Raw genomic sequence first — 26943 nt, 5'->3', positions numbered from 1 at the left:
TGTAGTGTGTCTGTTTATTCTCTGTAGTGTAGTGGGTCTGTTTATTCTCTGTAGTGTAGTGGGTCTGTCTACTCTCTAGTGTAGTGGGTCTGTTTATTCTCTGTAGTGTAGTGGGTCTGTTTATTCTCTGTAGTGTAGTGGGTCTGTCTATTCTCTGTAGTGTGTCTGTTTATTCTCTGTAGTGTGTCTGTCTATTCTCTGTAGTGTAGTGGGTCTGTTTATTCTCTGTAGTGTAGTGGGTCTGTCTATTCTCTGTAGTGTGTCTGTTTATTCTCTGTAGTGTGTCTGTCTATTCTCTGTAGTGTAGTGTGTCTGTTTATTCTCTGTAGTGTGTCTGTTTATTCTCTGTAGTGTAGTGTGTCTGTCTATTCTCTGTAGTGTAGTGGTCTCTGGGATCTTGCCCAGTCAATATTGTCTACTGGATTTGTCTTATGTGAGAAAGTGCATGCAACTGTCTAGGGATTGAGATATTGATCTGCGTCTGGGACCTGGCTATCACAATACACTATAGGCCTGTTGCGTGTTCTTTCTTTGGCTTGTGAGAAGGAGAGTGAAAGATAGGTCATATGTCTGGCCTGTGAGTGAGTGCGTGCGTCCATATTTTGCCAAGTAAACAGCCAGCCAGCCCTGTCCTGTACGTCTCTCAGTATCTCAGGTGGCAGATCACGTCTCCTCACAGCACTGGTGATTCACTCTGGCTCAGATTGGCACAGTCAGGGAGATGGTCTGTCTGTGTGTGTGTGTGTGTGTGTGTGTGTGTGTGTGTGTGTGTGTGTGTGTGTGTGTGTGTGTGTGTGTGCGTGCGTGCGTGCGTGCGTGCGTGGGTTGGCAGATTGGCACAGTCAGGGAGATGGTCTGTCTGTGTGTGTGTGTGTGTGTCTGTGTCTGTGTGTGTGTGTGTGTGTGCGTGCGTGCGTGCGGGTTGGCAGATTGGCACAGTCAGGGAGATGGTCTGTGTGTGTGTGTGTGTGTGTGTGTGTGTGTGTGTGTGTGTGTGTGTGTGTGTGTGTGTGTGTGTGTGTGTGTGTGTGTGTGTGTGTGTGTGTGTGTGTGTGCGCGTGCGCGCGCGTGCGTGCGCGTTGGCAGATTGGCACAGTCAGGGACGTGATGTGTGTGTGCATGCTGCGAACACGTGCCCATGCCAACACACACACAAACATGTACCACTCACTCACGTGCACACAAACACACACACACACACACACCCAGACACACACACACACACACACAGTGTGTGTTAACTGCGCTGAATGAACTGTCTGTCATCTAGAAGAGTTCAGAGAGAAACGTTAACATTTAAAAGCAGATTTGTTTGCTTGGGATTGGGACATTTTGTCATTTGTTTTCTAAAGCTGCAGTTTAATTAAGCCTGTGTCTGGGACAGGCCTAGCTGTTGACTGACCTGGACCCTGGTGATGTACTCCATAACATTCAGCTCATGCCAGCGTGCCATGCTGATAACACCCCAAAGCCATTTAAACTCGTGCAGGTGCACACGTCATTAACATGCTCGGGGATTAGCGGTCTAACGGAACAATTAGGTAAATAAAGGGCGAACGCTGTTGGTCTCACCACTCTGTCTAAACCGTTGGCCTCCGTGACATTTACCGGTTCCAAACAGGCTTCACGTGGGGTATCGTTAAACGGGCCGCTCATAGCGACACACGCTCACACAGAGGATCCTGAAGAGCAAGTACCTCTGAAAACATGATGTGTGTGTTTAATTATTGACGTTGAATATGATGTGATCAACACAATGACTGGAATTCCTTAATATAATGGTTAGCCTACAGTTTATTAGTTTCATAAATAGGCCCTATGTTGTGGGTAATATGTATGTACATTAGCCTATTCAGCTTGTGTGGTTCTATTGCTTTTTCTCCTCAAACTCTGGAATTCAAGAATACATGGCGGTTCAGCATTTCTCCAAGAACAGCACCGTAATCAATTACGTTTAGTAGAAATCCAATGCACTTAAACTTCCAGCGCGAATAACAAGGGGCTGCAGAAGAGAGGTACATTTATCGATAAAATAATGAATTCCAACCAAACCCCTCCTCCTCCTCCCGTGAGACGTTCGCTCCCCTTGGCTCCCCCAGCCACAATAAGAGATATCTGCGATGTGGAGTGGCGCAGGGCTCCCGCCTCGCTGACAGAGAGGAAACGAGCGAATCGCCCGCGTGACTCTCTCACTCATTGACCGCGCGGTCCATAGCAATTTTCATTATCCCTACCCGGTAGTGAACAGTGAGGACCACTGCTCGGCTATCTCCATTGAAGGAACCGGGACAGAGGGAGAGAGCGAGAGAGAGGGGGGGGGGCGAGACGGTATTTGGAGCTCTCTCCAGCCTGCGCTCCCTCACAACCGCAGCAAGATGCTGAGCGCCGCTCTTTGCCAACCGGCTGCTGTTTCTCCCGTCTCCAGGGGCTGACTCCCGGTGAAGAGAACTCTAAATGGGCGTTTTTACCGTGTCTGTTGATTCTCAAGGATCCACGGTTGGATATTTTCGAAATGAAACGAATGAAAGATGTGAGCATTGAGAAGTGTTCTTGTTTTAGTGTGGTATCTGCAGTCTCCTCCCCCATAACAGTCAAGTCGCAGTGGTTCAGTGATTTTCAGTATTTATTTTCATGATAAATACGAAAAAGGATTCACATTTTGACATTAGGGACTTTCTAACTTTTCCCGGTGTTTTGTTGTCTGTTTTTGCGGTCTCTGTCCGTGAAACAAAGATCTCAGGACATCATCAACTCTGTGGAAAACAGCGACTTGAGATCTTCCCCCGGTCTGAACAGTTTAGCGCTGTTTCTCCCCTTCTCTATCCCTCTTCAAGCATCTCCTCTGGGTGAGATTTCGACCGATGCTTGCCCTTTGTTTGCTTCTTGTTCTGTCTTGTCATTTGTTTGTTTGTTTCACAGCATGATGATTCACATGCTCAGCCATAATAGCCAAGGAAATGTATTGAAATTACGCATGCAACATGACAGTAATTCGTTTTGTTATGCTAAATTCCTATGACTGAATGCAAAAGAAAGCATGGGCTTATAATATGGGTCTATTTCGAGGTTGCCTTCTAGGACTTGGCAGATCCATGCTAACTTGATTTGTGTGTGCGTGTGTGTGCGTGTGTGTGCGTGCGTGTGTGTGTGTGTGTGTGGCAACTGATCACCCCAATAGAATCCACTAAAGACCTGTCTGTGTGTGCCTGTTTGCAGTTACCCTGGAAGTCGCCATCCATGTGGCCCTCGAGAGTGGGGAGCAGGCAGCCCTGTCCCCGGGAATCGGCACTCCGCAGGGCGGCCATCAGTGGCAACGTACTCGCCCTGCCGCCGCACCACGTCCCCACGGGCAGGAGTGTCCGGGTCTTCATCTGTGCCAACCCTGACGGTAAGACACCACTGGCCAGGGATCAAATCTGCGAGTCCAGATGACTCTGAATAAACTGTTTTAGTGATGACCTAATCTGCAGAAAAGTGGGATGCTGCGCGTCACAGTTTGTTCCTGGCGCATGTGTGACCTGTTACGCGCACATTTACCCATTTCCGACAGAAGATATGGAATATTACCTGTAAAAAAATATATATAAGTCTATGTTTATATGACCCCTTTCCAACAGTCCCTTAGTTACCACTTATTTGCAGGTCTTTTATACATATTTTATACATATCAGTGGGTAACTTGTGAATTGAGATGGGTGGGGTTGTTGTTAAACATGTTTGAAGTCCAAATTAGGGAGGTATTAAACAATGGAAGTGTTAATTAAATGACCTGCAACAAAGCGGTGAACCATTCACACAGACCCAAAAACCTGTACTTTGGTTACAGGAATAACATGTCTGTGAAAATGCACAAATTATATATATGTCTCTAGGCCGCTTTTATTTATCAATGTTGTTTTTTATTTATTTATCTAGGTAAGTCAGATAAGAACAAACTCTTATTTTCAACGATGGCCTCGGAACAGTGGGTTAACTGCCTGTTCAGGGGCAGAATGACAGATTTGTACCTTGTCAGTTTGGGTGTTTGAACTTGCAACCTTCCGGTTACTAGTCCAACGCTCTAACCACGCCCCATGTCACATATACCAACAAAATGGTCTTAAAATGCAGACGTGGTAAATTAGTGGGATTTTGGTCTGTGTGTGAAAGGGATATTACAGACGTGAAAATTGATTTAGAATTCGCGCTGCTCATGAGCAAATGTATTTCATATCATTTCCAATATTTATGTCAGATCGTTCCAGTTCCTGAGAAAAAAAGGAGCGTTGAACAATGTAGGTATGTCATTTACTGTGTCCCCATCATGATGGTCCCAATGGTCCATACAAACGACAGGACAGGAGAGTGACATATCACGATACTCTACCAGCCCTGTCACTGACTGACACACAGTGTTCCCGCGTCCAACAGTCAGTCACTAATTTGTATTGTTCAATTCAATTAGGACGCGCATCAGCGCCGTAGACATTAATGAGCCAAACCCACTCGACTGGAGAGGATAGACCGAGATTATGCTTGTAGTTGTGTAGTTATTCTACCGTTCGGTCAACAACGGTTATATGGATGAATTGGCCAATTATAATATACGTCACTTCGTTTTGAAAAGTGATTTTAATCATATGGGATTCTGGTTAATCTCAAGCGATGTTTAATACGTTGTGAGGTAGGGATTTTCCTAACAGTTTGTGAGGAAAACGTCAATGACGCGCAAGGCTGTGGGGTCGGAGGGGGGATAGCATGCACTTGCAGAGCTGCTGAATACCGCCTCGGGGTCGGGAAGTAAAAATAGGCTTTCTAAAAACGGAGTAAACAAAGCAAGAGAACTAGAGTAGCCTAGACACAAACAGAGAGGGTGAGATGAAGGGCGATATGGAGAAAGGGACGACGACACACTTATTGACATAAAAAAAATAGGGCCAAAATGCAACAACTGTCAACAGAGTGATCAAATGACCTAAAATTCCTCTGATTTTGTCCCTGGTTTTATCCATATTCAATGGCAACCACAGTAGAAGAAATGTGCCAGCAACAGGTCCAATCATTACATTTCTCCTGCAGTAACTCTGAAGATGCTTAGGAATCAGAGGTCCAATAGGAATACATGGAAAATATGAAATGCATTTGAAATATTTGACCGTCCATTTCAGGAACGACATTGACACACTGTTGACTAAAGGTTGCTATACATTATACAAAGGGTGGGTCTAATCCTGAACGCTGATTGGTTAAAACCGCATTCCAGCCGTTGTCTATTCCACAAGTTATCACCGGCTAAATCTATGACGTTAAAATGCCTATTTATTCTGTTCCATCTGACTGAGCAATCCACTGTCTCATCAGCCCAGCCAGGCAATTTATAAACTTGATCTCCACTATAAAAATCATTTAGACATTATCTCACATTTCTTTTAGACATTTAGTTTTCAACAGAGGTGATTTGTATAAACCTGCTGTCTGTCTCTCCGACATTTGCAACATTGTTTTATTATTCAAATTCGATCTCCAGCTGTCCCATAGTAATGAACATGTCGGGAGGAGACAGACAGACAGGGCAGCATTTCTCAGCCAGTCGAATAAACGAATCAGCAGGCATAATTGTTATGGATATACATCATACGAAGAAATGTCAATTGAAAAAAAGGTAAAAACGGAAGAAAGTGCAGCTAGTTTGCAATCTATCCAGCTTCAGTTTGAAGTGATTGTGTTAGCTGTTTTGTTGGCTAGCTCCTCCGAAGAACAGCGTCCTGACAAGTGAGCACATGTTCTATGCCAGGTGAAGTTGCAACTCATTGGCTCATTGTTATGGATGCATCTAAATAAATCACTAGAAAACAGCTAGGATTGTACCATTTTTTCCCATTTTCACCTATAATGACGTACCCAAATCTAACTGCCTGTAGCTCAGGACCTACAGCAAGGATATGCATATTCTTGAAACCATTTGAATGGAAACACTTTGAAATTTGTGGAAATGTGAAATTAATGTAGGAGAATAGAACACTTTAGATCTAGTAAAAGATAATACAAAGAAAAACATGTGTTTTCTTTGAAATGCAAGAGAAAGACCATTATATGACTTAGGAGTCTAGTCGCAATTTAGATTTTGGCCACTAGATGACAGCAGTGTATGTGCACATTTTTAGACCAATCCAGTGAATCATTGCATTACTGTTCAAAGTGTTGTATCAAGTCTGCCCAAATGTGCCCAATTGGTTTATTGATACATTTTCAAGAACATAACTGTGCACTCTCCTCAAACAATAGCATGGTATTATTTCACTATAATAGCTACTGTAAACTGTGCAGTGCAGTTAGATTAACAAGAATGTAAGCTTTCTGCCCATATAAGACATGTCTGTGTCCTGGAATGTTTTCTGTTACTTACAACTGTCATGCTAATCACATTATGGCACGTTATCTCAACCGTCCTGGTATAGAAACACCAATCCAAATTTAGCTACAGTGCTGTTATTCTGTCTGCAATGTTTGACGTGACTGTAAGTTAGCCGTAGTTGACTAGCTAGCAAGCAAGGGATAAGAACGTTGCCAGCCAGTATGGCAATGGAACATTTAGAACCAACGACTGGGTCGCGTCCATAGATACAGAACAGAAAGACTGAACAACTGGGTCGCATCTCTGACAACCGAACTGATCAAATTAACGACCAGCTGGCTTGGGTAGCAACCCTAGATTTGTGTGTCAGGACTATATCTTGTGGAAGGATGAAATAATATGAATAAATTCATCAAAATAATGTTTTTAATTAAAATATGTAAATAATTATCTGAATATGTTGGTAACCCGTTGTATAAAAGTGATAATGCCCTCGAAGCCGGTGTTTGGAGGACATATTGGCACGATTTTCCGCCCCTCGGTTTCTGGGGCATTATCACATAGAAGACTTCACATTACGACATACAGAACAGGTCAGAACTAGTATTGTGAATTCATTATACTGGTGCTGGGAGGTAGACATTGATTCTACACCAATACACAGATACATTGTTGTGGGGGAGAGAGAGAGAGAGAGAGAGAGAGAGAGAGAGAGAGAGACAGTGGGGGGAAGAGAGAGAGAGAGAGAGAGAGAGACAGAGAGACAGACAGAGAGAGAGAGAGAGAGAGAGAGAGAGAGAGAGAGAGAGAGAGAGAGAGAGAGAGAGAGAGAGAGAGAGAGAGAGAGACAGTGGGGTGGGAAGAGAGAGAGAGAGAGAGAGAGAGACAGAGACAGAGAGACAGACAGACAGAGAGAGAGAGAGAGAGAGAGAGAGAGAGAGAGAGAGAGAGACACAGAGAGACAGACAGAGAGAGAGAGAGAGAGAGAGAGAGAGAGAGACACAGAGAGACAGACAGACAGACAGAGAGAGAGACACAGAGAGACAGACAGACAGACAGAGAGAGAGAGGCAGTGGAAAGAATCAACCCAAAAAACAGAGCAAATTGGAATGTTTCTTGGCCCCAAACATAGTCTTGCTATTGCGAGAAGCCGCCATAGGCACACCTGGCTCTCGAGAGAAGCCCCACAAAATTAGGTGAAAACTGAGCTGCACTTCCTAACTTTCTGCCAAATGTATGATCACATTAGAGATACATATTTCCCACAGATCACCCAGATTCACAAATCATTTGAAAACAAATTGAACATGGATAAACTCCCATATCTGTCAATATGCAGTGTTCAATCACAGCAGCAAGATGTGTGGCCCGTTGCCATATGGAAGGGGTCACCAGTGGAGCACAAACAACATTGTAACTACTGCCAATTTCTGTTTATTTTGTCTTCACCTACTATTCGTGCTAAAACACTAGATGGTAATATAACACCTTGATATGTCTTCATCTTTTTGAAACCTTTTTGAGTGCAATGTTTACTGTTCATTTCTCTATCGTTTTATGTTGATGTTGTTTTGCGTCTTTTCACTTTTATTTATTGTTTATTTTGGCAATGTAATTACATGTTTCTCATGCCATTAAAGCCCCTTTGAACTGAATAGAGAGAGAGAGAGAGAGAGAGAGAGAGAGAGAGAGAGAGAGAGAGAGAGAGAGAGAGAGAGAGAGAGAGAGAGAGAGAGAGAGAGAGACAGAGAGAGACAGAGAGAGAGAGAGACAGAGAGAGACAGAGAGAGAGAGAGAGAGAGAGAGAGAGAGAGAGAGAGAGAGAGAGAGAGAGACAGAGAGAGAGAGAGAGAGAGAGAGAGAGAGAGAGAGAGAGAGAGAGAGAGAGAGAGAGAGAGAGAGAGAGAGAGAGAATTCACATCCTCATTGTCTGTGATCAGCACCAAGTGATCAGCAACTCTATGGACTGGATAGTGTTTTTCAAGAAGTAACACACCTTGCACTGTTGGTGGAGTGCTGTTCCACTAGGGGGCGAAATTTCTGCACTACACTAAGTTAAAGTCGTTTTGGCAAAGATGGAATAATAATATGTTATTAAGGAGAGTAATCTAGAACCTATAGGGAGAGTGATCTAGAACCTATAGGGAAAGTGATCTAGAACCTATAGGGAGAGTGATCTAGATCCTATACTGAGATGATCTAGAACCTATAGGGAGAGTGCTCTAGATCCTATACTGAGATGATCTAGAACCTATAGGGAGAGTGCTCTAGAACCTATAGGGAAAGTGATCTAGAACCTATAGGGAAAGTGATCTAGAACCTATAGGGAGAGTGATCTAGAACCTATAGGGAGAGTGATCTAGAACCTATAGGGAAAGTGATCTAGAACCTATACTGAGAGTGATCTATACCCTATAGGGAGAGTGCTCTAGAACCTATAGGGAAAGTGATCTAGAACCTATAGGGAGAGTGATCTAGAACCTATAGGGAGAGTGATCTAGAACCTATAGGGAAAGTGATCTAGAACCTATACTGAGAGTGATCTATACCCTATAGGGAGAGTGCTCTAGAACCTATAGGGAGAGTGATCTAGAACCTATAGGGAGAGTGATCTAGAACCTATAGGGAGAGTGATCTAGAAACTATAGGGAGAGTGATCTAGAACCTATACTGAGAGTGATCTAGAAACTATAGTGAGAGTGATCTAGAACCTATAGGGAGAGTGATCTAGAAACTATAGGGAAACTGATCTAGAACCTATAGTGAGAGTGATCTAGAACCTATAGTGAGAGTGATCTAGAACCTATAGTGAGAGTGCTCTAGAACCTATAGTGAGAGTGCTCTAGAACCTATAGGGAGAGTGATCTAGAACCTATAGGGGGAGTGATCTAGAAACTATAGGAAACATGATCTAGAACCTATAGTGAGAGTGCTCTAGAACCTATAGGGAGAGTTAACTAGGAGTATAAGGCACACTAGGGGAATGGAATTTACTTCAGATATAGTGCGCACTAAGGAAGAGATGACCTTAAGTATGGTCTACTTATGCTTTACCAGAGATAACTACAGTATCATAACAGTTGTACTATGTCTGTAGATGTGTCTGTCCCACTCGGCCCTCTTCCCCAGATGTGATTCAGTGTTTCAGATTGATGTGTTCTCTGTCTGGTAGTGACCTATAGCCTATGATGTACAGTCGTGTCACTGCCCAGACTAGTGTAGTCAAAGACCATAGACCGTCCTCAGTCCCCTGTTGATGATTCTGCATTTAAGAAGCCACTGTAACAATGTTACTGCTGCTACTTATTAAAGGGACAATATGTAATTCAGGAATTCTTTAAGAATCAATGGTTCATTTAAAAGTCCAAAAAGGGATGTACAAATCCCAGATTGTCCTTTTAAGGACTCTTTGAATGTAGGTTATGGGCACAATAAAACATTGAAGCTGAGATGATTTTGCTGAAAGCCAAATAAAAAAAATAAAAACCTGTCACGCCCTGACCTTAGAGACGTTTTATTTCTCTATTTGGTTAGGTCAGGGTGTGATTTGGGCTGGTTATTCTATATTGTCTATTTCTTTGTTTTTGGCCGAGTATGGTTCCCAATCAGAGGCAGCTGTCTATCGTTGTCTCTGATTGGTAATCATACTTAGGCAGCCCTTTTTCCCACTTTCTGTTGTGGGATCTTGTTTTTGCACAGTTGCTGTCTAGCCCTGCATAACTTTACATTCGTTTATATTTTGTTGTTTTTTGGTGTCATTTTTAATAAAAGAAAAATGTACGCCTACCACGCTGCACCTTGGTCCATTCATTCATTCCATTCAATGAAACAATACCTTATGAAAAAAATCACGACAGCTGTGAAACCTGGTTCGACCTGGTAAGATCTTTTTGTGTCGGTAAAATGTATTATGTGAGACATGGCGGTGTAAATGCCTTTATGCACAAATATTGATATAATTACCATCAGGTCGAAGTAAACATGGAGTCACGCCTTGATATGGTGTGTGGTCCTCCCACTGACTTGGGAAAGCGTGCAGTTTATTAGACTGCAGATGAAATAAGTTATGATGAACTTCACCAGGGAGGTGAAAGGTCAAAGTGATCTTAAAGCACCATTCCAATACATAGCGAGGTTCTGATTCTGGAGACATGATGATCGATGCTTGACTGCTGTTTGACAACCACAAAATATTCTCGCCCTTAATTAAGACTGAAGGGGTTCGATGCGTAAAATTATCTATTCCTCCTACCGCATATCATCCAATGAGATGTTCAATTTTACCCTGGAATTATTATTCTCATTTTATTTTTGATGTGCTTTATCAGCCTTTAATAGCCTTTAGTAGCATTTAGTAGCCTTTATCAGCCGTTAGTATGCTTTATTAGCCTTTTGTAGTCTTTAGTAGCCTTTATCAGCCTTTAGTAGCCTTTAGTAGGCTTTATTAGCCGTTAGTGCCCTTTATTAGCCGTTAGGAGCCTTTACTAGGCTTTATTAGCCTTTAGGAGCATTTATCAGCCTTTAGTACGCGTTATTAGCCTTTAGTAGCCTTTATCAGCCTTTAGTGGCCTTTAGTAGCCTTTAATAGGCTTTAGTAGCCTTTAGTAGCCTTTATTAGCCTTTAGTAGGCTTTATTAGCCTTTAGTAGCCTTTATCAGCCTTTAGTGGCCTTTAGTAGCCTTTAATAGGCTTTAGTAGGCTTTATTAGCCGTTAGTAGCCTTTAGTAGGCTTTATTAGCCGTTAATAGCCTTTAGTCGGCTTTATTAGCAGTTAGTAGCCTTTAGTAGGCTTTATTAGCCTTTAGTAGGCTTTATTAGCCTTTATTAGCAGTTAGTAGCCTTTAGTAGGCTTTATTAGCCTTTAGTAGGCTTCATTAGCCTTTATTAGCCGTTAGTAGCCTTTAGTTGGCTTTATTAGCAGCTAGTAGCCTTTAGTAGGGCTACTAATATTATTCAAGGTCTCAGACTCTCCTTTCCATATAGCTATTCTCTCCTTCACTTAGAATATTACTAGTCTAGAAAATCTCTCTCTCTCTCTCTCTCTCTCTCTCTCTCTCTCTCTCTCTCTCTCTCTCTCTCTCTCTCTCTCTCTCTCTCTCTCTCTCTCTCTCTCTCTCTCTCTCTCTCTCTCTCTCTCTCTCTCTTCATCCCTTCTCCCCCCTCCGTGTATCTGGTCTGGAAAACCCTCTCAGATCTGGCTATCATCCTGTTAGAGCTTTAACTGTGAAATCTATAAATCCTTAGAGAAGGGGTCATTTCAGGATCCAATCTGCTGGGAAAGAAAGAAAGAAATAAAGAGAGAGAGAGAGAGAGAGAGGGGGAGAAAAAGAGAGAATTATGGAGGGGTTGAGGGAACTGACTATGTCACCGGTGGCGCTTATCAAATCAAATCAACAAAAAAATTGTCACATACAAATGGTTAGCAGATGTTAATGCGAGTGTAGCGAAATGCGAGTGTAGCGAAATGCAGTAATATCTATCAAGTAATCTAACAATTTCACAACAACAACCTTATACACACAAGTGTAAAGGAATTAATAAGATTATGAATATAACAATTTATGGATGAGCGATGGCCGAACGGCATAGGCAAGATACAGTAGATGGTATAGAGTACAGTATATACATATGAGATGAGTAATGTAGGGTATGTAAACATTATATAAAGTGGCATTGTTTAAAATGGCTAGTGATACATTTATTACGTCCATTTTTTAATTATTAAAGTGGCAGCAACCACTCAATGTTAGTGATGGCTGTTTAACAGTCTGATGGCCTTGAGATAGGAGCTGTTTTTCAGTCTCTCGGTCCCAGCTTTGATGCACCTGTACTGACCTCGCCTTCTGGATGATAGCAGGGTGAACAGGCAGTAGCTCGGGTGGTTGTTGTCCTTGATTATTTTTTTGGGCTTCCTGTGACATCGGGTGGTGTAGGTGTCCTGGAAGGCAGGTAGTTTGCCCCTGGTGATGCGTTGTGCAGACCTCACTACCCTCTGGAGAGCCTTACGGTTGTGGGTGGAGCAGTTGCCGTACCAGGCAGTGATACAGCCCGACAGGATGCTCTCAATTGTGCATCTGCAAAAGTTTGTGTGTTTTTGCTGACAATATGAATTTCTTCAGCCTCCTGAGGTTGAGGCGCTGCTGCGCCTTAAAACTTTCTACCTTTTCCACTACTGTCCCTTTCTCTCTCTCCACCCCTCTCTCTGTCCCCCCTCTCTCTCTCTCTCTCTCTCTCTCACTCACTCTCTCTCACCCCCCCCATATTTTCTCTCTCTCTCACTCTCTCACTCACACTCTCACTCTCTCTCACCACCACCCCCCCCACATTTTCTCACTCTCTCACTCACTCTCTCAATCTCTCTCACCCCCCTTTTCTCTCTCTCTCCACTCTCTCACTCACACTCACACTCTCTCTCACCACCCCCCCACACATTTTCTCACTCTCTCAATCTCTCTCACCCCCCCCCCCTTTTCTCTCTCTCTCCACTCTCTCCCATAGACATATCTTTCCAGAGCTAGTTAAACACAGCTTGTCCAGTGTTGATGCTGATATTACGAAGGGCATTATAGAGTCCGGTAGAGTTTAGAGTGTGATACTGTGCAGTTTCCTCGTGAATGTTTATGCTCTTCCAAAGCCTTCATCAGATTGACAATGAATGAACAAACACACAGCAAAACAAACTTCATTACAATCAATAGAAATTGGAATCAGACGCTATGCGTCTATGACATCTGTGTCGGACAGTGTGTATGTAAACTGTTTAGGGCCGACCCCATTCTGTCGACTGGTCCATTGTTTGGTCGATAGGCTGTTGGTCGACCAAGATTTCTTAAGTGGAGTAGTAGCAAAAACATTATTTTTTAAAATTAATGTGCAAGACACCTGTTTGATTCATGCCTGTCTGAGTGGAGTGATCCATTGTAGAGGCCTGTCTGGGTGGACTGATCCATTGTAGAGGCCTGTCTGGGTGGACTGATCCATTGTAGAGGCCTGTCTGAGTGGACTGATCCATTGTAGAGGCCTGTCTGAGTGGACTGATCCATTGTAGAGGCCTGTCTGAGTGGACTGATCCATTGTAGAGGCCTGTCTGAGTGGACTGATCCATTGTAGAGGCCTGTCTGGGTGGACTGATCCATCGTAGAGGCCTGTCTGAGTGGACTGATCCATTGTAGAGGCCTGTCTGAGTGGACTGATCCATCGTAGAGGCCTGTCTGAGTGGACTGATCCATTGTAGAGGCCTGTCTGAGTGGACTGATCCATTGTAGAGACCTGTCTGAGTGGACTGATCCATTGTAGAGACCTGTCTGAGTGGACTGATCCATCGTAGAGGCCTGTCTGAGTGGACTGATCCATTGTAGAGGCCTGTCTGAGTGGACTGATCCATTGTAGAGGCCTGTCTGAGTGGACTGATCCATTGTAGAGACCTGTCTGAATGGACTGATCCATTGTAGAGGCCTGTCTGAGTGGACTGATCCATTGTAGAGTCCTGTCTGCGTGGACTGATCCATTGTAGAGGCCTGTCTGAGTGGACTGATCCATTGTAGAGGCCTGTCTGGGTGGACTGATCCATTGTAGAGGCCTGTCTGAGTGGACTGATCCATTGTAGAGGCCTGTCTGAGTGGACTGATCCATTGTAGAGGCCTGTCTGGGTGGACTGATCCATTGTAGAGGCCTGTCTGAGTGGACTGATCCATTGTAGAGGCCTGTCTGAGTGGACTGATCCATTGTAGAGGCCTGTCTGAGTGGACTGATCCATTGTAGAGGCCTGTCTGAGTGGACTGATCCATTGTAGAGGCCTGTCTGAGTGGACTGATCCATTGTAGAGGCCTGTCTGAGTGGACTGATCCATCGTAGAGGCCTGTCTGAGTGGACTGATCCATTGTAGAGGCCTGTCTGAGTGGACTGATCCATCGTAGAGGCCTGTCTGAGTGGACTGATCCATTGTAGAGGCCTGTCTGAGTGGACTGATCCATTGTAGAGACCTGTCTGAGTGGACTGATCCATTGTAGAGACCTGTCTGAGTGGACTGATCCATCGTAGAGGCCTGTCTGAGTGGACTGATCCATTGTAGAGGCCTGTCTGAGTGGACTGATCCATTGTAGAGGCCTGTCTGAGTGGACTGATCCATTGTAGAGACCTGTCTGAATGGACTGATCCATTGTAGAGGCCTGTCTGAGTGGACTGATCCATTGTAGAGGCCTGTCTGAGTGGACTGATCCATTGTAGAGGCCTGTCTGAGTGGACTGATCCATTGTAGAGGCCTGTCTGGGTGGACTGATCCATTGTAGAGGCCTGTCTGAGTGGACTGATCCATTGTAGAGGCCTGTCTGAGTGGACTGATCCATTGTAGAGGCCTGTCTGGGTGGACTGATCCATTGTAGAGGCCTGTCTGAGTGGACTGATCCATTGTAGAGGCCTGTCTGAGTGGACTGATCCATTGTAGAGGCCTGTCTGAGTGGACTGATCCATTGTAGAGGCCTGTCTGAGTGGACTGATCCATTGTAGAGGCCTGTCTGGGTGGACTGATCCATTGTAGAGACCTGTCTGAGTGGACTGATCCATCGTAGAGGCCTGTCTGAGTGGACTGATCCATTGTAGAGGCCTGTCTGAGTGGACTGATCCATTGTAGAGGCCTGTCTGAGTGGACTGATCCATTGTAGAGACCTGTCTGAATGGACTGATCCATTGTAGAGGCCTGTCTGAGTGGACTGATCCATTGTAGAGTCCTGTCTGAGTGGACTGATCCATTGTAGAGGCCTGTCTGGGTGGACTGATCCATTGTAGAGGCCTGTCTGGGTGGACTGATCCATTGTAGAGGCCTGTCTGAGTGGACTGATCCATTGTAGAGGCCTGTCTGGGTGGACTGATCCATTGTAGAGGCCTGTCTGGGTGGACTGATCCATTGTAGAGGCCTGTCTGGGTGGACTGATCCATTGTAGAGGCCTGTCTGAGTGGACTGATCCATTGTAGAGTCCTGTCTGGGTGGACTGATCCATTGTAGAGGCCTGTCTGAGTGGACTGATCCATTGTAGAGGCCTGTCTGGGTGGACTGATCCATTGTAGATGCCTGTCTGAGTGGACTGATCCATTGTAGAGGCCTGTCTGAGTGGACTGATCCATTGTAGAGACCTGTCTGAATGGACTGATCCATTGTAGAGGCCTGTCTGAGTGGACTGATCCATTGTAGAGTCCTGTCTGGGTGGACTGATCCATTGTAGAGGCCTGTCTGGGTGGACTGATCCATTGTAGAGGCCTGTCTGGGTGGACTGATCCATTGTAGAGGCCTGTCTGGGTGGACTGATCCATTGTAGAGGCCTGTCTGGGTGGACTGATCCATTGTAGAGGCCTGTCTGAGTGGACTGATCCATTGTAGAGGCCTGTCTGAGTGGACTGATCCATTGTAGAGTCCTGTCTGAGTGGACTGATCCATTGTAGAGGCCTGTCTGAGTGGACTGATCCATTGTAGAGGCCTGTCTGGGTGGACTGATCCATTGTAGAGACCTGTCTGAGTGGACTGATCCATTGTAGAGGCCTGTCTGGGTGGACTGATCCATTGTAGAGGCCTGTCTGGGTGGACTGATCCATTGTAGAGACCTGTCTGAGTGGACTGATCCATTGTAGAGGCCTGTCTGGGTGGACTGATCCATTGTAGAGGCCTGTCTGGGTGGACTGATCTGTTGTAGAGGCCTGTCTGGGTGGACTGATCCATTGTAGAGGCCTGTCTGGGTGGACTGATCTGTTGTGGAGGCCATGAGACCCAGTCCATCACTCTAATGTGCTATTAAAATCAAATACGGTTATATTACATATGGAGCAACAATAATAAAAACAATATTATTTTATCACAAATGTGCTTTCTCCAACATTGGATAGCAGCGGTTGTGAAACATCATTGCTTTTTCCTAGACCATGTTTCTACGTGCTTAATAGCAAAGTTACCCAGCATATTGGTGTTGAGGACAATGTGGTGGAGGCAGCAGCGAAGGTAGGAGACGAGAAAACTGCTCTTGCCTTAATTGTCTAAGACAAGCGAGGCGAGAAGAAACCCCAACTTAATTAGGTCTATAATCAAGATCCTAACTGTTAAATGTGCCTGCCTTCATAAATCATCCACATACACTACCGTTTGGGTAGTTTGGGGTCACATTAAATTGTATCTGCAAAACACCAGTCTCAACGTGAACAATGAAGAGGCGACACTGGGATGCTGTCCTTGTAGGCAGAGTTCCTCTCTCCAGTCTCAACGTGAACAATGAAGAGGCGACACTGGGATGGATGCTGTCCTTGTAGGCAGAGTTACAAAGAAAAAGCCATATCTCTGACTAGCCACCAAAAATAAAACATTAAGATGGGCAAAAGAACACAGACACTGGAGAGAGGATATCTGCCTAGAAGGCCAGCATCCCGGAGTCACCTCTTTCTTCACTGTTGACTTTGAGACTGGAGAGAGGATATCTGCCTAGAAGGCCAGCATCCCGGAGTCACCTCTTCACTGTTGACTTTGAGACTGGAGAGAGGATATCTGCCTAGAAGGCCAGCATCCCGGAGTCACCTCTTTCTTCACTGTTGACTTTGAGACTGGAGAGAGGAACTCTGCCTAGAAGGCCAGCTTCCCGGAGTCGCCTCTTCACTGTTGACTTTGAGACTTTTGCAGGTACTATTTAAATAAGCTGCCATTTGAGGACTTGTGAGGCGTCTGTTTCTCAAACTAGAAACTCTCAAATCAAAGTTTATTTGTCATACGCGCCCAATACAACAGGTGTAGACCTTACAGTGAAATGCTGACTTACAGGCTCTAACCAATAGTGCAAAAAAGATATTAGGTGAACAATAGGTAAGTAAAGAAATAAAACAACAGTAAATACAGGCTATAAACAGTAGCGAGGCTATAAACAGTAGCGAGGCTATAAACAGTAGCGAGGCTATAAATGTAGCGAGGCAATAAACAGTAGAGAGGCTATAAACAGTAGCGAGGCTATAAATATAGCGAGGCTATAAACAGTAGAGAGGCTATAAACAGTAGCGAGGCTATAAACAGTAGCGAGGCTATAAATGTAGCGAGGCTATAAACAGTAGAGAGGCTATAAACAGTAGAGAGGCTATAAACAGTAGCAAGGCTATAAATGTAGCGAGGCTATAAACAGTAGAGAGGCTATAAACAGTAGAGAGGCTATAAACAGTAGCGAGGCTATAAACAGTAGCAAGGCTATAAATGTAGCGAGGCTATAAACAGCAGCGAGGCTATAAATGTAGCGAGGCTATATACAGCAGCGAGGCTATAAATGTAGCGAGGCTATAAATGTTGCGAGGCTTTAAATGTAGCGAGGCTATAAACAGTAGCGAGGCTATAAACCGTAGAGAGGCTATAATCAGTAGCGAGGCTATATACAGTAGCGAGGCTATAAACCATATCTACATGTACATACTACCTGAATCAGCCTGACTAACACCGGTTAGTCAGGCTGATTGAGGTAGTAGGTACATGTAGATATGGTTAAAGTGACTATGCATATTTGATGAACAGAGAGTAGCAGTCGCGTAAAAGAGGGGTTGGCGGGTGGTGGGACACAAATGTAGATAGCCCGGTTAGCCAATATGCGGGAGCACTGGTTGGTCGGACCAACTGAGGTAGTATGTACATGCATGTATAGTTAAAGTGACTATGCATATTCAGTACGATAAACAGAGAGTAGCAGCAGCGTAAAAAGAGGGTTTGGGGGAGGGGGATTCGGGGGGGGGGCAAACAATGTAAATAGTCCGTGTAGACATTTGATTACATGTTCAGGAGTCTTATGGCTTGAGGGTAAAAACTGTTGAGCCTTCTTTTGTCCTCGACTTTGGTACCGTTTACCATGCGGTAGTAGAGAGAACAGTCTATGACTGGGGTTGCTGGGATCTTTGACAATTTTTAGGGCCTCTGACACCGCCTGCTGTCGAGGTCCTGGATGGCAGGCAGCTTCGCCCCAGTGACGTACTGGGCCGTACACACTACCCTATGTAGTGCCTCGCAGTCAGAGGCCGAGCAATTGCCGTACCAGGCAAGATGCTCTCGATGTTGCAGCTGTAGAACCTTTTGAGGATCTCAGGACCCACGCTAAATCTTTTTAGTTTCCTGAAGGGGGGAATAGGCTTTGTCGTGCCCTCTACATGACTGTCTTGGTGTGTTCGGACCATTCTAGTTTGTTGTTGATGTGGACACCAAGGAACTTGAAGCTCTCAACCTGCTCCACTGCAGCCCCTTTGATGAGAATGGGAGCGTGCTCGGTCCTCAATTTCCTGTAGTCCACAATCATCTCCTTAGTCTTGGTTACGTTGAGGGATAGGTTGTTATTCTGGCACCACCCAGCCAGGTCTCTGACCTCCTTCCTATAGGCTGTCTCGTCATTGTCGGTGATCAGACCTACCACTGTTGTGTTGTCTGCAAACATAATGATGGTGTTGGAGTCGTGCCTGGCCATGCAGTCGTGGGTGAACAGGGAGTTCAGGAGGGGACTGAGCACAAACCCCTGGGGAGCTCCAGTGTTGAGGATCAGCATGGCAGATGTGTTGCTACCTTCCTCACCACTTGGGGGCGGCTCGTCAGGAAGTCCAGGATCCAGTTTCAGAGGGAGATGTTTAGTCCCAGGGTCCTTAGCTTAGTGATAAGCTTTGAGGGCACTATGGTGTTGAACACTGAGCTGTAGTCAATGAATAGCATTCTCATATAAGTATTCATTTTGTCCAGGTGGGAAAGTGCAGTGTGGATTGCAGTAGAGATTGTATCATCTGTGGATCTGTTTGGGCGGTATGCAAATTGGAGTGGGTCTAGGGTTTCTGGTATAATGGTGTTGATGTGAGCCATTCCCAGCCTTTCAAAGCACTTCATGGCTACGGGCGTGAGTGCTACGGGTCTGTAGTCATTTAGGCAGGTTGCTTTTGTGTTCTTGGGCACAAGGACTATGGTGGTCTGCTTTAAACATGTTGGTATTACATACTCAGTCATTACAGATGTAGTGAAATGCGTGTGTGTTCCTAGCTCCAACCGTGCAGTAGTATCTAACAATTCACAACAATACACACACAAATCTAAAAGTAAAATAATGAAATTAAGAAACATATCAATATTAGGAAGAGCAACGTCCGAGTGGCATTGACTAAAATTCAGTAGAATATAATATAGTATATACAGTTGAAGTCGGAAGTTTACAAACACCATAGCCAAATACATTTAAACTCAGTTTTTCACAATTCCTGACATTTAATCCTAGTAAAAATTCCCCGCCTTAGGTCAGTTAGGATCACCACTTTATTTTAAGAATGTGAAATGTCAGAATAATAGTATAGACCAAGCCATTTGCGACCAAGCTTTAACTTCCCGACTGATGTCTTGAGATGTTGCTTCAATATATCCACATAATTTTCCTACCTCGTGATGCCATCTATTTTGTGATATGCACCAGTCCCTCCTGCAGCAAAGCACCCCCACAACATGATGCTGCCACCCCCATGCTTCACGTTTGGGATGGTGGTTTGTGGCTTGCAATCCTCCACCTTTTTCATCCAAACATAAAGATGGTCATCATGGCCAAACAGTTATATTTTTGTTTCATCAGACCAGAGGACTTTTCTCCAAAAAGTACCATCTTTGTCTCCATGTGCAGTTGCAAACCCTAGTCTGGCTTTTTTTATGGCGGTTTTGGAGCAGTGGCTTCTTCCTTGCTGAGGGGCCTTTCAGGTTATGTCGATATAGGACTCGTTTTACTGTGAATATAGATACTTTTGTACCTGTTTCCTCCAGCATATTCTCAAGGTCCTTTGCTGTTGTTCTGGGAATGATTTGCACATTTAGCAACAAGGTACGTTCATCTCTAGGAGACTGAACGTGTCTACTTCCTGAGCGGTATGACGGCTGCATGGTCCTATGGTGTTTATACTTGCGTACTATTGCCTGTACAGATGAACGTGGTACCTTCAGGCGTTTGGAAATTGGTCCCAAGGATGAACCAGACTTGTGGAGGTCTACAATTTATTTTCTGGGGTCTTGGCTGATTTCTTTTGATTGTGTGGGTAGTGTGTAGGGCTTGATGATTGCTATGTGGGTAGTGTGTAGGGCTTGATGATTGCTATGTGGGTAGTGTGTAGGGCTTGATGATTGCTATGAGGGTAGTGTGTAGGGCTTGATGATTGCTATGAGGGTAGTGTGTAGGGCTTGATGATTGCTATGTGGGTAGTGTGTAGGGCTTGATGATTGCTATGTGGGTAGTGTGTAGGGCTTGATGATTGCTATGTGGGTAGTGTGTAGGGCTTGATGATTGCTATGTGGGTAGTGTGTAGGGCTTGATGATTGCTATGTGGGTAGTGTGTAGGGCTTGATGATTGCTATGAGGGTAGTGTGTAGGGCTTGATGATTGCTATGAGGGTAGTGTGTAGGGCTTGATGATTGCTATGTGGGTAGTGTGTAGGGCTTGATGATTGCTATGAGGGTAGTGTGTAGGGCTTGATGATTGCTATGTGGGTAGTGTGTAGGGCTTGATGATTGCTATGTGGGTAGTGTGTAGTGCTTGATGATTGCTATGTGGGTAGTGTGTAGGGCTTGATGATTGCTATGTGGGTAGTGTGTAGGGCTTGATGATTGCTATGTGGGTAGTGTGTAGCTGATGAGAATGCTAAAAATTAGGTGGGCTCTGGAGTGGACATTGGGCTCTGAAGTGGACATTGGGCTCTGGAGTGGACAGTGGACTCTGGAGTGAACATTGGGCTCAGGAGTGGACAGTGGACTCTGGAGTGGACAGTGGGCTTTGGAGTGGACAGTGGACTCTGGAGTGGACAGTGGGCTTTGGAGTGGACAGTGGACTCTGGAGTGGACAGTGGACTCTGGAGTGGACATTGGACTCTGGAGTGGACATTGGGCTCAGGTGTGGTCAGTGGACTCTGGAGTGGACTAAGTAGAGTGAACATTGTGTATGGAAAGGAAGGAACAGGATTGGGGAAATTATGATAGAGTGAGAGGAGAAGGAGAGGAGGAGGAGAGGAGGAGGAGAGAAGGAAGAGGAGATGAGGAGGAGGACAAGGAGAGGGGGAGAGGAGGAGGAGGAGGAGGAGGAGGAGAGGGAGGAGGAGAGAAGGAGGAGAGTAGGAGGAGGAGGAGGAGAGGAGGAGGAGAGTAGGAAGAGGAGATGAGGAGGAGGACAAGGAGAGGGGGAGAGGAGGAGGAGGAGGAGAGGGAGGAGGAGAGTAGGAAGAGGAGATGAGGAGGAGGAGAGTAGGAGGAGAGAAGGAAGAGGAGAGGAGGAGGAAGAGGAGAGGAAGAGGAGGAGGAGAAGGAGGACTGGGAGAGGAGGAGAGGAGAGGGAGGAGGAGAGTAGGAGGAGAGTAGGAGGAGAGGAGGAGGAGGAGGAGGGGAGGAGGAGAGTAGGAGGAGGAGGAGGAGAGGAGGAGGAGAGTAGGAGGAGGAGGAGAGGGAGGAGGAGAGTAGGAGGGGAGAAGGAAGAGGAGATGAGGAGGAGGACAAGGAGAGGAGGAGAGGAGGAGGAGGAGAGAAGGAGGAGGAGAAGAGGAAGAGGAGGAGGAGAAGGAGGACTGGGAGAGGAGGAGAGGAGAGGGAGGAGGAGAGTAGGAGGAGAGTAGGAGGAGAGGAGGAGGAGGAGAGGGAGGAGGAGAGTAGGAGGAGGAGGAGGAGAGTAGGAGGAGGAGGAGAGTAGGAAGAGGAGATGAGGAGGAGGACAAGGAGAGGGGGAGACGAGGAGGAGGAGAGAAGGAGGAGGAGAAGAGGAAGAGGAGGAGGAGAAGGAGGACTGGGAGAGGAGGAGAGGAGAAGGAGAACTAGGAGAGGAGGAGAGGAGGAGGAGAGTAGGAGGAGGAGGAGAGGGAGGAGGAGGAGAAGGAGGACTGGGAGAGGAGGAGAGGAGAAGGAGAACTAGGAGAGGAGGAGAGGAGGGGGAGAGGCTGAGTAGGAGAAGAGGAGTCGGAGAGGAGGTAGAGGAGGAGGAGGAGGAGGATGAGGAGGAGAGTCAGAGTATGAGTGAATGAGGATGAGGAGTCTACAGCATGTCTGTCTGTCTGTCTGTCTGTCTGTCTGTCTGTCTGTCTGTCTGTCTGTCTGTCTGTCTGTGTGCATGCGTTTCCAAGACTACAGGCGCTCTGCCATGTCTGTCACACACACTTTACACACACGCTCATCTCTGTGCCATGCTTACGTCAACATGCCATACCTCATCATATCTGGGGGGAAAAGAGCAGTGGTTTACTGTTATCAGCAACATGTGCTTTCACACACCTTCCCTTATTCCACCTGTTGTTGTGTAACAGCCTGAATCCACCTACACACAATAACAAATAATGACAAAGTGAAAAACATGTTTTATTTTAAATCCCTGAGACGTCACCACAGCTTGATTGGACTCCACCTGCGGCCAATTCAATTGTTTGGGACATGATTTAGAAAGAAACCCACCTGTCTATTTAATAAGGTCCCATAGCTGACATTGCATGTCAGAGCAGAAAATATATGATGTTGGCCAAGGAATTGTCTGTCGATCTCCGAGATAGAACTGTGATGATACACTACATGACCAAACGTATGTGGACTACTACTCGTCCAACATCTCATTCCAAAAATCATGAGCAGTAATATGGAGTTGTACCCCCCTATTGCTGCTACAACAGCCTCCACTCTTCTGGGAAGTCTTTCCACTAGATGTTGGGAACATTGCTGCTATAACAGCCTCCACTCTTCTGGGAAGTCTTTCCACTAGATGTTGGGAACATTGCTGCTACAACAGCCTCCACTCTTCTGGGAAGTCTTTCCACTAGATGTTGGGAACATTGCTGCTACAACAGCCTCCACTCTTCTGGGAAGTCTTTCCACTCGATATTCGGAACATTGCTGCCGAGACTTGCTTCAATTCAATCACAAGAGCGTTAGTCGGGCAGTGAGGTCGAGCAGTGATGTTGGCGTTCCAATTCATCCCAAAGGTGTTTGATGGGGTTGAGGTCTGGGTTCTGTGCAGGCCAGTCAAGTTCTTCCACACCGATCTCGACAAAACCATTTCTGTATGGACCTCGCTTTGTGCACGGGGGGCATTGTCATGATGAAATAGGAAAGGGCTCTTCCCCAAACTGTTGCCACAAAGTTGCAAGTACAGAATCATCTAGAATGTCATTGTATGCTGTAGCGTTTACAATTTCCCTTCACTGGATCTAAGTGACCTAGCCCAAACAATGAAAAACAGCCCCCAGATCATTATTTCTCATCCACCAAACTTTACAGTTGGCACTATGCACTGGGGCAGGTAGCGTTCTCCTGACATCCACTAAACTCAGATTTGTCCGTCGGACTGTCGGATGGTGAAGCGTGATTCATCACTCCAGAGAATGTTTCCATGGAAACCCATCTCATGAAGCTCCCGACGAACAGTTCTTGTGTTGACGCTGCGTCCAAAGGCAGTTTGGAACTCGGTAGTGAGTGTTTTTACGCGCTTCAGCACTCTGCGGTCATATTCTGTGAGCTTGTGTGGTCTACCACTTCACGGCTGAGCCGTTGTTTCTCCTAGAAGTTTCCACTTCACAACGACAGCACTTACAGTTGACCTGGGGTAGCTCTAACAGGGCAGAAATTTGATAAACTGACTTGTTGGAAAGGTGGCATCTTTTGACGGTGCACCATTGAAAGTCACTGAACTCTTCAGTAAGGCCATTCTACTGACAATGTTTGTCTATGGAGATTGCATGCCTGTGTACTCTATTTTATACACCTGTGAGCAACGTTTGTGGCTGAAATAGCCGAATCCACTAATTTGAAGAGATGTTCGCATACTTTTGTATATGTAGTGTATCTGAGGAAGGGTATAAAATAATTTCTAGAGTGTTGAACGTTTCCAAGAGCACCGTGGTCTTCATAATTGGGAAATGCAAAAAATATGGAAGTACCCAGACTCTGATTAGAGCTGGCCAACCGGGGCAAGAATAACCTTGGTCAGGTAGGTGACCAAGAACGCAATGTCCACTGTGACAGCACTTCAGAGTTCCTTGGCTGAGATGGGAGAATCTGCCAAAAGGACAACAGTCTATACAGCACTTCACAAATCTGGGCTTTATGGGAAAGTGGCCAGACAGAATCCACTTCTGAGAAAAAGACACATGACAGCACTCATGGAGTTTGCAAAAAGTTACGTGAAAGACTCTGAGAGCATAAGGCAAAAGATTCTGTGGTCTGATGAGCCATTATGTTCACTCTTTTACGCCTGAATGCAAAGCGCTATGTCTAGAGAAAACCAGGCACAGCTCATCACCCATCTAACACCATCCCTACCGTGAAGCATGGTGGTGGTGGCAGCATCAAGTTATGGGGATGCTTTTCAGCAGCAGGGACTGTGAGACTGATAAAGATAGAGGGAACAATGAATGGAGCCAAATACAGACAAACCCTTGATGAGAACTTGCTTCAGAGGGCAAACAACCTTAGACTCGGGCAAAGATTTACGTTCCAACAGGACAATGACCCCAAGCATACAGCCAAAACAACACTGGAATGGTTTCAAAACAAGAATGTGAAAGTCTATGAGTGGCCTTGCTAAAGCCAAGACTTGAATTGCATTGAAAATCTATGGAAAGACTTGAAGATTTCTGTTCACCACCGCTCCAGATGTGCTGATCCAGACATACCCAAGATGACTCTACGCTGATCCAGACATACCCAAGATGACTCAAAGCTGATCCAGACATACCCAAGATGACTCAAAGCTGATCCAGACATACCCAAGATGACTCAAAGCTGATCCAGACATACCCAAGATGACTCAAAGCTGATCCAGACATACCCAAGATGACTCAAAGCTGATCCAGACATACCCAAGATGACTCAACGCTGATCAAGACATACCCAAGATGACTCAAAGCTGATCCAGACATACCCAAGATGACTCAAAGCTGATCAAGACATACCCAAGATGACTCAAAGCTGATCAAGACATACCCAAGATGACTCAAAGCTGATCCAGACATACCCAAGATGACTCAAAGCTGATCCAGACATACCCAAGATGACTCAAAGCTGATCAAGACATACCCAAGATGACTCTACGCTGATCAAGACATACCCAAGATGACTCTACGCTGATCCAGACATACCCAAGATGACTCAAAGCTGATCCAGACATACCCAAGATGACTCTACGCTGATCCAGACATACCCAAGATGACTCAAAGCTGATCCAGACATACCCAAGATGACTCTAAGCTGATCAAGACATACCCAAGATGACTCAAAGCTGATCCAGACATACCCAAGATGACTCTATATCCAGACATACCCAAGATGACTCTAATCCAGACATACCCAAGATGACTCTACGCTGATCAAGACATACCCAAGATGACTCAAAGCTGATCCAGACATACCCAAGATGACTCTACGCTGATCAAGACATACCCAAGATGACTCAAAGCTGATCCAGACATACCCAAGATGACTCAAAGCTGATCCAGACATACCCAAGATGACTCAAAGCTGATCAAGACATACCCAAGATGACTCAAAGCTGATCCAGACATACCCAAGATGACTCAAAGCTGATCAAGACATACCCAAGATGACTCAAAGCTGATCCAGACATACCCAAGATGACTCAAAGCTGATCAAGACATACCCAAGATGACTCAAAGCTGATCCAGACATACCCAAGATGACTCAAAGCTGATACAGACATACCCAAGACGACTCAAAGCTGATCCAGACATACCCAAGATGACTCAAAGCTGATACAGACATACCCAAGATGACTCAAAGCTGATCAAGACATACCCAAGACGACTCAAAGCTGATACAGACATACCCAAGACGACTCTACGCTGATACAGACATACCCAAGAGGACTCAAAGCTGATCCAGACATACCCAAGATCACTCAAAGCTGATCAAGACATACCCAAGATCACTCAAAGCTGATCCAGACATACCCAAGATGACTCAAAGCTGATCAAGACATACCCAAGATGACTCTACAAGACATACCCAAGATGACTCAAAGCTGATTCAGACATACCCAAGAAGACTCAAAGCTGATTCAGACATACCCAAGATGACTCAAAGCTGATTCAGACATACCCAAGATGACTCAAAGCTGATTCAGACATACCCAAGAAGACTCAAAGCTGATTCAGACATACCCAAGATGACTCAAAGCTGATTCAGACATACCCAAGAAGACTCAAAGCTGATTCAGACATACCCAAGATGACTCAAAGCTGATTCAGACATACCCAAGATGACTCAAAGCTGATCAAGACATACCCAAGACGACTCAAAGCTGATACAGACATACCCAAGACGACTCTACGCTGATACAGACATACCCAAGAGGACTCAAAGCTGATCCAGACATACCCAAGATCACTCAAAGCTGATCAAGACATACCCAAGATGACTCAAAGATGATCCAGACATACCCAAGATGACTCAAAGCTGATCAAGACATACCCAAGATGACTCAAAGCTGATCCAGACATACCCAAGATGAATCTACGCTGATACAGACATACCCAAGATGACTCAAAGCTGATCAAGACATACCCAAGACGACTCAAAGCTGATACAGACATACCCAAGACGACTCTACGCTGATACAGACATA

At 45.3% G+C, this 26943-nt stretch overlaps 1 protein-coding gene across 1 annotated transcript in view; it reads left to right on the top strand.

Annotated features, from left to right (window-relative positions):
• Positions 1-1989: 1989 nt before the first annotated feature.
• Positions 1990-26943, top strand: part of LOC118379205 (NACHT and WD repeat domain-containing protein 2) — a 96593-nt gene continuing 71639 nt past the window's right edge. Inside the window, exons 1-3 of the mRNA XM_052459289.1 lie at positions 1990-2530; positions 2734-2846; positions 3217-3388. Of these exons, the coding sequence (XP_052315249.1) occupies positions 3238-3388 (151 nt within the window). The 5' untranslated portion in view covers positions 1990-2530; positions 2734-2846; positions 3217-3237. The remainder of the gene's footprint in view (positions 2531-2733; positions 2847-3216; positions 3389-26943) is intronic.

This window comes from Oncorhynchus keta, chromosome 13 (genome assembly GCF_023373465.1).
Source record: "Oncorhynchus keta strain PuntledgeMale-10-30-2019 chromosome 13, Oket_V2, whole genome shotgun sequence".
NCBI lineage: Eukaryota > Metazoa > Chordata > Actinopteri > Salmoniformes > Salmonidae > Oncorhynchus > Oncorhynchus keta.
Note: the sequence above shows the minus strand (reverse complement) of the source record. Positions and strands in the feature narration are given on the sequence as shown.